Here is a 12,661-nt window from a genome sequence, read left to right as displayed (position 1 = left end):
CTCTTCTCAGGACTAAACCAGCAAGTGCCATTGAATAACCTTGGATATAGAAGTGGCTATGGTCAGTATGATCTATCTCTGGTCGTTCAGTAAGGACGAATATCACTGAATAAGCTTGGGAATGGAACTGGCATCACCAGTATGACTCTACTCAATTTGATGGAATAAATGAGAGGAGAGGGTGGAGACAAATTGGTTAGGAACAAACCGATGCGGAACCCGAATGAAAGAGCAGCATCTCTCCATCAATGATACGCCATCCAGCCTCACATCAACAGTTGCGTCGGCTAAGGACGCGGCAAATCAATAAGAAAGATTCCTCCGCGTTGTCATGGTTACTCGACTGCTTGAGCAGCTGATCTACGCGGCATTGTATGAACTTTAGCATTTTTGTCTCGTCAGGATTCGTGATCTGGTGTAGGGTTTCTTAACTTAAGAGATGGAGAGGAAGGCACTGTTGACAGTTTCCGGACTTTGAAGGCTCAGTTAAGGAGCGTTGCAAACTTTTGAAAAAAGTTTATCAATTTCTCTTCATCTCGGGTTTCCTGACTGAAAGATGAGGTAAGGAAAGACCAATAACAGCTTCCTGACTATGAAGGCTCAGTTCACAATTGCTCGTTTTGATGTAAACTTCAAGAGAAATAGTAAAGATTGTTTACAGCAATCTAGGCATACTCGTCTCTTGATCTATCAGCAAGGCCACTTGATACTGTCAAACACAACCTAACTAAGGAAATGTTGATTGAGATTTACATCATCGAGTCTTGACATTTAGATTATGGAAAAGATGGAGGAGAAACTTGAACTGATGCACCTTGCAGTTCAACTTGCGGTCTGGAACCTCACACCAGGGCACTCTGCCTTGAGGGATCTTGGCAGCCACTGGACATATCAGTGGCCAATATTACCCAATAATCATTGGCTTATGATCAGGTGAAACGAGGCAAACTCAAAGGCCACGGATTCTTCAGATGGTATCGCAAATAAGATCGGGCATGATAAAAGGTAAACTGCAGCAACCTTTTAACAAGTTTTGGGTAATTTGCAGACATATTTGATCTCATATTCCACAGGTGGGTTTGAATCAGCTTTCTCCTCTCACAGTGATAATGATCTCTGGTTAACCCGGCCCTCGTGATGGAGGCCAACACTCACTCAAACCAAGCGCTTTTCATTTTTTCCTGAATCTGAATGAATGCCAACTTGAACAGATGAAACACATGAGCATAAAATCTTCAGAGAGCAAAACCAAAACACTTCCTACAGGATGTTTTTCTGATTATCATAACTTTCTATTAAACAGTCAAACAGCAACAACCTTAGGACTGCGAAACCTTTCATACAATCTTCCCACCAAATGCAAGCAAATATGCCAAGAAAAAACAGCCTATCAGGGTTGATTAAAGTGAGAAATATGCATGAGATGTGACAGCTATAATGTAATAATGATAAAAGATACTAATCTCTGAGGACCAGCACATCATTCATTATCCTAATGAGTCCACATACCACCATAAGATCTCGAGTAAGATGCAGACTCCGATGAGGTTTTTTCAAGCAAGATCGCCATCATAATTGATGATTTTGACATACCATCCACTACAGTTCACTGAAGTGCTGAAGATGCATACTCAATGCAAATGTTCAGTTTTTTCAAGAAAGAGTCGACACTTTCTTTTTGATACTGAAGTATGGTTTGGAATTACACGAGGGCTACATACTACAGTAGAACCCCCCTCAGAGGATACCGCTGTCCGCATGAAACCCTCTCTATTAGGGCTATAATTCGGGTGTGAATAGGTCATTTCTGTACAATTTGACCTCTGTAATCAGGCATCTGTCCAAGCTATCTCTTTCGTGATACTGCCAGTTAGCCTTCAGGCTGGAAACAAGCAGATGGGACAAAGTTAGCTGTGTTGTCTGATCAATACCCTGGTCAGACGAGGACAGGCTTCTTCACACAATATCAATATTGAATGATCGAGCCAATAAGATATTACAGCTGAACCTTTCTACATGTATACATGTAGCAGCTCAGCAGTTGGACAGCAAATGATGACCTCGTGAAAGGCCAACCCAGATATTAAGAGCACTAAGATTTGCAGTTCTCAGGCATATTCATGATGCAGGACGTCCGTGGGACTGGCCGGGCTTGGGCATCCTCGGGAGTCTGAACAGCGTGAACTAGCAGATGTTAGCCATATTCATATTGATAGAGCTCAGAAGATCGATAAACTCAATATAGCAGACAATGAAGAGAACCTCTCCGTACTATTAACATGACAACAAACAGAATGGATCGATTATGTCTTGACGGACAAGTCAGCATGACGTTACATGAAGATGTAAAAGTGTACAGTGGAAGGACATGTAAGGTCCGTTAATCGGTTCTATGGTCTCACGAGAGGAGATCTTCTTCGAGAGGCTGTGATGGGCCAATGTCAGTCGTGGTTCTGAATAGCCACCATTAATTTTGCACGAATCTGATTAAGCATAGATTGTGTTAGGAATCAGCAACCATTCGCCTCTCTCCTGAACATCACCTATCACCTACAACTCCATTTTCGCAGCTTAACCATCCTACCTTACTCTGACAACGACACCGACATTGACACCTCAAGTGAAGAGACTTGGCCAAGGAGACACAACATTTTCTATTGTGTGAAACGTTTGGTACAGAATGACGTAATGTGATGAATGACTAATGTCAACACACACAATGCCGTTGAAATCCTTTAGCATGTTGTCTTGTTTGAAAACAAATAGGAAATGCACTGTGTTACTGAGAGTAATGAGAAGTCTATTCTGTGTAGCCAACCACGTTAAATACATTACATTTGTCATTGGATACCAACAGTATACGCTAATACCAAAATAGAAACAGAAAATACTGACGGCAATGAATCTCTTCAGGTTAACCTTACCTTAGAGGAGGAATTCCTATCATGAACGCTACATCATTAATCTGCTCTCACCAGACCAAATGCTACATTCTCTAATCATACAATCCCTAGCATCCACAGAGTTATCCTTAACCGCCAAATCTATTCTTCGCAGCGATTGCCATACACGACTGCGTCAGAATGACGATATCGTAATTTGCATTGGTTACCCATGATTCCTGGCAATGTTGCTGAGGCAGTGGTTTCATCCGGGTTCTAACGTTACCAGCATCAGCTGAGAGCGTGGAGAAGATGACTCATCGCTTACACTTGTTTACAAAATCAATGAAGCACTGGAAGCATTATACTTACAAATATATTATGGTGCATCTTGAAACTATTGGCGACTGAATCAGAATCGTTATTCAATATCAAATGCCCCAGTCCACTGTTTTATTCAATGTCATGGTCGGTATACGAACTTGCATACCCGACCTTGACCTTTATTGACATGCCACTGAAGCTGATAGTGATTTCTCCTGACATCTATCAAATTGGCCATCGATTATCTAGTGAGCTAATTTCTGAGCAACAGGAAATAAGGGAAGAGAAATCAGACAAGGAAGTCCGCCACATGAATGATGAACTGGGGTGAACTCAGTCAAAAAAGCGTCTTAAACATTATTGACCATTTATGAAAATTAAAATTACCACAGTTCAGAATTAGAAAATAGTAACATAATAACGTAAGTATTGAAGTTGAACGGAGATGTGATGGAGCATCTAGTACATGTAACAGAGAAACATGTATTTTTGTGGGTTGAGGAAGTAATTGGAAGCAAGCTCTGCAAATATGCATGTGAAAAGAACTGATAAGCAATATTATCATCAGATCTTTTTTTCTCAGACTTATGCCGTGGTCACACTGGGGTTTTAACACGAATTGAATTCGAATTAAAACGTTGATACGTATTGGGGCGTCACACTCAATCGGTTCATACCGATCTCAATCCGCTTCAACCAACACGGTTCTTAAACCGAATTGAATGCGAATCAGCTAATCCGAATCAACGAAACCGTATTGAGATTTCAAGTGTGACGCGCTTGATACGAATTAAGAATTTCGATCGCACTGTGCATGCGCCCGGCGCACTTCCTCTTCCGTTAATTCTCCGCGCCAAACTTCTATCAATTCAATTGATTGTGCTAGTCTTGTAGGATGTGCTGAAGTGAATGCCTGGTAAATGGTAGAGTTATGATCTACCAAACACAATATGAAGATGTTTTTAGAATATTTTTTTCATGCAATTTTGAATAGATTTATTTTTGTACGGAGTAAAGTTGATCTTATCAGATGTTTGATTGTTTGTTACGCGACAGAGACCAAGATTGAATGGTGAATGGCCTAGGAATGTATGCTGAATGAAAATGTTCTTGTATTTTTTTATGTATGTATGTACATGTACTAGAATTTGCTTCTTGCAGGATCTGCAGATTAAATTGAATGCTTGATGTTAGTATACGCATTGAGTGTAGCGCGTTTTAAACCGATTTGAATGCGTATTCGGGTCAGTGTGACGCGACCATTCTGAAACTGGATTAACCAATTCGTATTCCGGAGAGCGCTCTACGGAATTCGGTTTCAATTCGCATCCAGTGTGAACACACCATTAGACACCATCCAACCATGATCTATGATTGTGATAAGCTACCCATTAATGAGATTTATGGACTAATTATAACAGGACACAAATCATATCAACTGTATCATTCTATCAAGTCTCAAAAGAATCTCTTTTGGTATATCAAAATGTAGCAAAAATTGATTAGGTTAATTAAAATAATTGTAGAAAGTAAGGATGTGTGAATGTTACGCACAACAAAGGATGACACTTCTGAAGAGTACTGTAATGCACTTGTCTTACATTACACTCCAAACATTGATTTGGCAATCAAATACAAGTGCGTAGTACTCAATATAATGACACCAACTCTGATGACAACAATGCGTCTAAAGTACCCACTACATATACAGACCCCCGCTGCATCCCGTTATTGACTTATCATCACATTTCCTCATCACCCCACGGCAGTTTCCAGGCATCAAAAGTTGCCCATCGCCATGGAAACAGGAGTTTTGTTTCGACGAGACCAAGTATATGGTATATAATTTGAACGGCTTCCAAATAATAGCAGTGGATGATTGTAAGTGATTGTTTCATGATAGGGAGGGGAATCACAACAACATCATCATACAAGCTATTGAGAACAACCATGATTTCCATAATGAACTACAATTTGAACTTTGCCATTTCATGACATCTTCAAAACATCGGTCATGAAAGTCATATTCACAAAGCTTTCTGTCCAACCAGTGATGTTTTAATGCCATGTTTACAGAAAGAGCTACAAAAAAGCATGTGGCTGGTATATATCCAACTCAAGTGTTGACTCAATGTTTTCAACAGCAAATTCATCTGGTGGTTTTCTCAAGGGTAGCAAGTTCACTATAACTTAGATGCGCACAATGCAATCAAATTCAACCACGTTCCCAAGGCTACGGTTTTTGTATGTAACAGTGTAGCGTACCATGCAAGAGAGCAACACAGTGCCCCTAGGCACCAGGTTAAGCATTGCACACTTTGCAATTTTCAATATTGATTCTTCAAGATAAAGTGTAGATTTTGTGCATGAAATATAGTTACAGATTATATTCCATGTTTTCTCAAGCATTTATATGCACTGAGGCAATCTCATGCTTCAGATTCTGCATCGGCCATTCACCCTTTGAGATCCGATCATGTTTTGCAAATATATGACAGTTTACAGTGAACTGTGTCCTCCAACAAACCAACCGTTAAAGCTGTCAAAAGGAATGTCTGAAGTAATTGACCAGAAATGCTGTCAAAAGTGACAGCCTGCAGGCATCTGCTGCAACCATTCAATCTCTTCACCAGGTACCAGAATTCACATCACATCCAACACCGCTGTCACTTTTTATCAAAAGCCCAGCACGAGGTGGAATTTGCATTAGGTGACAAAAATCAAAGGATCGCCACAAAATCAATAAAATGCTGATTGGCCAGTCGTCAGTTTCACCTAATGAGGCCACGGAATGCTTGAGCGAACCGCGGCAAAAGGCCCCGCAGACGTTCACTGATTGTCGTCGCAGAGAGATCTAATGAAGTTCCTGGACGGATCTAGGAGATAGTTTTCCTGAGGCGACAATCATGGTATGTTGCTTTTCACAGGTCAGTGAGCAGAAGGCTGGTGCTGTCTTCTGACTGAGATGGCTAGAAAGCTTGGTAAAATTGGTACCTCTTGGGAATTCTGATGAAATTTTTGTGTGACACAACATGTCCAGGGTTGCCAGAGAATGCCATCAAACCCAAGCATTTCTTTCTCTCAAGGAGCCATCCATTATAGGCAAAGAACCCACTGCAACCGGCTTCAGAACAACTAGAACTGAGAAGTCAAACGGTGTGGAGAAAAAACCTTCTACTGAAGTGGGCGACGACTCTGCCCACTGCCATCCAACGCCGACAGAACGCTCCACCTCAAGGGATATCCACCTAATAGTATCCGACATCAAAGCCAGCAAACACTTTCTAACATCAAAGGTCTATTTATGGGTACTTCACTAATATGGTAAAACAATCGCAAAAAGTACGGTTGGAGGTGGCTTTTAGTATAATGCACCAGGGGCAGCCATGTCACTTCAAGCTGAGTCTCCATGTTTATACATAATTCAGACTGACTTCAGTATAAAACCATTCTAACAGCATTTGGTGCCACCTGTGGACAGATATAGAAACTTCTCTTTCAGCTTCTGCAAAAGCCATGAGGATTTCCCCACCAAAACAGCCCCAAAATGTCACCAAATCTTTGACTAAGCACCTTCAGGTCAATAATTACTTTTGGAACAAAGAGAGAAAGTTACAGTTACTCACCAGAGCATTCTTTCCAGGCTCATGTCCACCTGGCAGCAACTTCCATCAGTGGTTGATCAACGCTTGGCGGCCACCACCAGTCAGCCTGCCTTGGGAAGTGTCACTCGGCCCTCCTGTATCCTCGACAAATCCTCCTCTGAATCTTGGTAGAACTATCCCAGTGTTTCACATATATTGTATTCCTCACACAAAACTGAAATTGTCATCCTCCTGTTTGAACTGAACAACATTATCTCCAGCAAATCACTCCGTGACTGAAACCCAAACTCCTTGTGTGACCTAGTTTGAAGTCAATCCTTCTTGTGTGCGTTTTGGCATCAGCCTACTGATTTTCACCAAAGGTGGCTGTGGTCTAAGGGGATAACTGAGAACCTCTTTGCAGTTCCATTGTATCACCTTTCACTACAATACCAGACTTGGGCGAAAGGAATCTCAAATGTATTACAATATGCAGTTCCCTGAAACTTTTAAAGGACAAATAGATGTCAAACCACTCAATAATCATCTAACTCGTTGTAATGTTGGTCAAATTTGGCCACAGGTCCCACAAGGTACAGGCATACGCCAGGAAGTATGGAAACAAACTTGCTGAACCCATTAGGAAATGGCCTTCCCCCACTTCCAGCTCCTGAGGGAACGTTTACCATATTGCCATTTACCAGACAATGCCAGTGACCGGGTCTCATTACATTCAAGAATGAGAAGATCATGAATGGTTTCAAACAACACGAGATGAAGAATGAAATGACTAACTTGTTTTCAAATTCTTCCTTCGTCCTATTCTCCTCGCCGACGAGCACAACCTTGGACGTAGTGGACGTGACAATGACACCATCGACGATATATTTCCGCGTCTTGGTCAACGTCCGGTACTGACTCTTGGCCTGGAGATTGAGAAAGTACGATTAGTTTTTAGTAACCAGGGTTGGGTCACAGATGACGATTGCATTAGAAGTAGAGGTTTGTTGAGGATAGGCCAAAGATGGCGTCACTAGGCTGAGAAATCCAACTGGATGTCCAACTGTACTTGTAAGCACTTGTAAACACTCTCATGACTGATGTTTCAGCTGTATCTATCTTATCTACCAGCGTTATGCAGCAGACCATGATGTCCAGCGGTATATATCTAATCTACTGGGGTTATGCAGCAGACCACGATGTCCAGTGGTATATATCTAATCTACTAGGGTTATGCAGCAGATCAGCCGAATACATCTTATCTACAAGTGTTATGCAGCAGAATATATATCTGATCTACTAGTGTTATGCAGCAGATCAGCTGAATACATCTTATCTACAAGTGTTATGCAGCAGACCATGATGTCCAGCGGAGTATATCTGATCAACCAGTGTTATGCAGCAGAATATATATCTGATCTACTAGTGTTATGCAGCAGATCAGCCGAATACATCTTATCTACAAGTGTTATGCAGCAGACCATGATGTCCAGCGGAGTATATCTGATCAACCAGTGTTATGCAGCAGATCAGCCGAATACATCTTATCGACCAGAGTTAAGTAGCAGACTAGCCGAATACATCTAACCAGTGTTATGCTGGAGACCAGCTGAATACATCTTATCGACCAGAGTTAAGTAGCAGACTAGCCGAATACATCTAACCAGTGTTATCCTGGAGACCATTATGTGCCGACTTACTTGCATAGTAGGTGTTTTGTGAGGGAGTGCGATCCCAAAACTAACTTTAACCTGTTCATAGAAACAGGATAATAACTCGATTCAGTTCCGCCAAACGGGATACATACATTCATGCATGTGACCTCCAATCCAGGGATGCACCCAGACGACATTTCTTTTGAAACGATCTGTGTTGATGCCACCCATTCATTTTCAAACAAAAAAATTTTCTGTGATTTTCATTTCGACAAAACTTCGCTATTTGTGAAAATGCCCATGAAAATATAGTAAATGACAGTAGAATGTAGTTTAAGATGGAAGTCAGGAATGACATTAATTAAAACATTCATTGGTATCATCTACCACACATACACAGATTTTCCCGTACCTCTTTTTTCTGCTGTTCATTTTTGTCCTTCCTCCTGGTGACGGCGTTCTGCTCCTTGGGCTGTCGGTCATCAACCACGATCATTGTGTCACCAGCACTGCTTATCGTCTCTTGACTACCAGAGTCAGATTTCTGCTCATTGGATAACCTGAAATCGAAATCGATTAATAGTAATACTTAATTTGCTGCTCAAAATGAAGAAACATCATCAGTCCCAAAAATTTTTGACTTTGAAAATTTTCAGAATTTTGAACTTTTATGAAAAAGATGAAAAAATTTCAAATATTATTTTCACTTGTTTTTTTTTCTGCTCAAATTGAAGAAACATCATCAGTCCTAAAACTTTTTTGATGGTTTCTATTCTCATTTAATATGAATTTGCTGCAACACAGCAGGAACTGAGAAATTTCGGCTCACCTATCCAACTGTGGTGTACTCGGTTTGTGAACCTCCTCTCTCGGTTGATCTGGCGTCACAATGACAGAGGGCACTACGACCTTGACCTCCTCAGATCTATCCTCTCCATCTTGTAACTTGGTAATCTCAGTATCGATATCGGTGACTAGGAGGTCAGTATCTTGGACAGGCTCGGATGGTTCCTCATTGTTTTGCTTCTGAAAAAGTAACACTTGGTCGTGAGTAACAATAACGGATATTTGGACAAAGAAGGCACTTGAGTTCTTTGAAACTGATTCCACAGACTTATCATTTGAAAGGATTTATTCGGCAGTGGCAAAAACTTCTGCTCACAGTAAAATTGATTCAAAGACATTTTCGCAAATCGTCACGATAAGGCACGCACGAAAGTGTCATGGTTTACAAACTCAAAGCCTCATCCGTATCATACCTGTGCATTGATATCTTCTTGCACTAACTCATCAAAGCTCTCCATGACGACCTGCGGCACAGACGGCACGTCCTGGTCCGATCGGATCACATCGTCAACGATCTCCGTCACGACATCCTCAACCACGTCCTCTCGTACCTCGTCCGGTTCCGGCGGCGCCACAACGGCGACTGCGACAGGTGCGTCCGGTTTTTCCTCCTCCTTATCCTCATCCCCCATGGTGATCGTTTCTTCCTTGATGCTAGTTTTGTCTCCATCATCTTCAGTTACCTTTTTCAAACTATCAACCTGCAACAGAATTAATCCCACATCATCAATAACTGTTGCTAATAATAACTTTAACAATGCATTCAATGATGTTATGTTAAACAATCTTGGCAACTTTACCCCAATATATCCAACAACAATTTAAAATTGAAGTGATTTACTCTTTTCCAAGGGAATAAATAGAAACAATTTTTTCAAACAGATTAAAAGAGAAATAATTTGATGATGCATGATTGAACAAGATATAAAAAATGTTTAAAAATTCCTGGGGTTTAACAGTTATTATAGTTTTAGCAGGTTAGTTGTTACATCTAACATTTGTTTACAATAAGTAACTTTAAAATTAGTAATCTGGCCAAAATTAGTATTGTGGAACTTAAGGTTAATAAGCCAGCCCATAGATTATGCCACATGCAGCATGGCTATCAATTCAATACCACTAGGACTGATCTACATGGACTTGAGACGGTTGACATAAACTGACCAAAAACCAATCGAGGGGACATCAAAAAGCAAAGAAGAGAGGGGCAAGCCTGAAAAAATCTGGAAAATCAATGCTGATGCAGTCTTCCAAGCAGGACAAGAACTTTAGAAAATTATCTTAAATCTTTAAAATGACCCACTGATCTCAAGGAGGTATGATATTAGATATTCACAGGACCCTTATCTAAGCAACTGATCAAGTATTTCCTTTAGCAGCTCAGCCTAGCCTTGTTTACCATATGGAAACTCATATACCATGCAGCTCCACAAAGATAGGGGTAATGAATGAAAAACTTGTCAGTCTTTTCACTATACAAACCAACCTCAAAAGTGGTAAAGGAATTTAAAGTTTCTGAACAAAGGGAAAAAAGTGTTGGCAGTTAACTGAAAGGAGTTCAACAACACTTAAGGACAAATCACAATCTGCCGAAGTTGGGAATTTATTTCGAAACATGCCAGTTTTGTGTGACATTACGAAAACAGATACATCATCTGTTCTGCAACTCACAAAAGCAGCAATGAAAACAAATGAGGATGTCTACGATGCACTTAACTTGGCTGACTGTGATTTGCCATTAGTAACAACAAACGTGTTCAAGCTGCAGGTATATGATAGTCCATGCGGTTAACAAAGAGATTACACTTAATTATCACCATCAACGGTATTGCTTTTGATGACTTGATTATAGTTTTTCTTTCCATGAAACATTTGAATCACCCCCACATTTAGGGTTCGTCCCCTACCTTTAGGTCTGCCACATTTAGGGTATTACCCCCACACTGGGTCTATCCATGACTACATGTAGAATTGGTTTGAAGCAGTGATTGCAGAGAAGGACAACAACCCACGAAGACTTAGGAAAGACTGACTAAACAAAACGACATGAACTGACCTATGGATAAGACATAGGATACCACAACAGTGAGATATTGCAGTGGGCAGGGGACAAGTCACACACACTGACATCAAACTGATGCAGACAGGACACACAGTTGACTCGAAGCCAAGGAAAGGTGGAACCATTTTGTCAAAGGATTTGCATCACCACAGTGCACAGGGGTGGACTCTTACTGGCTGGAACTAGATAAAACAGCCAAGGGACATCATAATACTGGCAGGTGAATAACTGAAGAATAACAAACTGTGCCAACAAAGGAAATGACAAAACCACACTTTGAACACCCGGCAACAAACCAAGAGAGAAACAGAGATGGGGTGCTTGCATTCCTCCATGAAAGTGGGACCCATGACTGACACCAAGATGGGGTGCTTGCATTCCTCCATGAGTGGGACCCATGACTGACACCGAGATGGGGTGCTTGCATTCCTCCATGATAGTGGGACCCATGACTGACACCGAGATGGGGTGCTTGCATTCCTCCATGAAAGTGGGACCCATGACTGACACCGAGATGGGGTGCTTGCATTCCTCCATGAAAGTGGGACCCATGACTGACACAGAGATGGGGTGCTTGCATTCCTCCATGATAGTGGGACCCATGACTGACACCAAGATGGGGTGCTTGTGTTATTCCTCAACACCAGTGCAAGAGATAGAAAGACCATCAAACCAAACTGTTGTATGAGGAAACCGTTTGGTGGCAATACAAGTTCCTCGAGATGATATGTAGGTTCTTGAAACATAAGTTCTTATACAGTGCTTTTTCAGTACACCATTGCACACTTTTAGTGTGTACCAATTCACAGCAACAAGCTACCTAATGGAACATTTGACCTTTGGGAAAAATCTGTTGCAAAGCTATTTCAATTTCTACAGAACATGACTATGGAACCTTACAACAACAATGGTGGTCAAGCTATCAATTGAGGAGGTTATGTCTAACGATTCTAATCAAACACTCCATATGTGCTGATATACTAAGAGTATTGAGGCATGGGATCCAATTCAGGAGATCTATAATTGTGTAATAAACAACTAAACAAGGAACAAGTCACTGTTGTCAACAATGTGTGCTACTTCAATGTCTGTCAGCTCATGGCACATTGTGACCCTCCAGCACAAACCTGTCACACTCAAAACTTTCTTTCGCTTCCACCAAAGACTGAGAGAATGAGTGTGTAGAAATAAGTGAACAACAGTGAGGAGGTCGCATCAACTTCAACGCAAGCAAAAACTTGGTGAAACTTTGCTATCAACACCAGGCAGAACAGAAAAATAACGTCAAAATCTGTACAACAACCGGAG

General features: G+C 41.1%; 1 protein-coding gene across 4 annotated transcripts in view; it reads right to left on the bottom strand.

Moving 5' to 3' along the window:
- The window catches only part of LOC135489719 (serine/threonine-protein kinase 10-like), a 41,136-nt gene that overhangs the window by 18,731 nt on the left and 9,744 nt on the right, over nt 1-12,661 (bottom strand). For 3 of the 4 annotated variants that reach the window (XM_064775210.1, XM_064775214.1, XM_064775211.1), the window contains 5 exons: nt 9,705-9,992; nt 9,275-9,471; nt 8,858-9,005; nt 8,491-8,541; nt 7,586-7,716 (listed from right to left, as the gene is read on the bottom strand). In XM_064775210.1, coding sequence (XP_064631280.1) covers nt 7,586-7,716; nt 8,491-8,541; nt 8,858-9,005; nt 9,275-9,471; nt 9,705-9,992 — 815 coding nt within the window. The remainder of the gene's footprint in view (nt 1-7,585; nt 7,717-8,490; nt 8,542-8,857; nt 9,006-9,274; nt 9,472-9,704; nt 9,993-12,661) is intronic. The other variant, XM_064775212.1, reaches the window with a different exon arrangement.

Source organism: Lineus longissimus, chromosome 6 (genome assembly GCF_910592395.1).
Source record: "Lineus longissimus chromosome 6, tnLinLong1.2, whole genome shotgun sequence".
Lineage (NCBI taxonomy): Eukaryota > Metazoa > Nemertea > Pilidiophora > Heteronemertea > Lineidae > Lineus > Lineus longissimus.
This window is presented reverse-complemented; position numbering and strand designations above follow the sequence as displayed.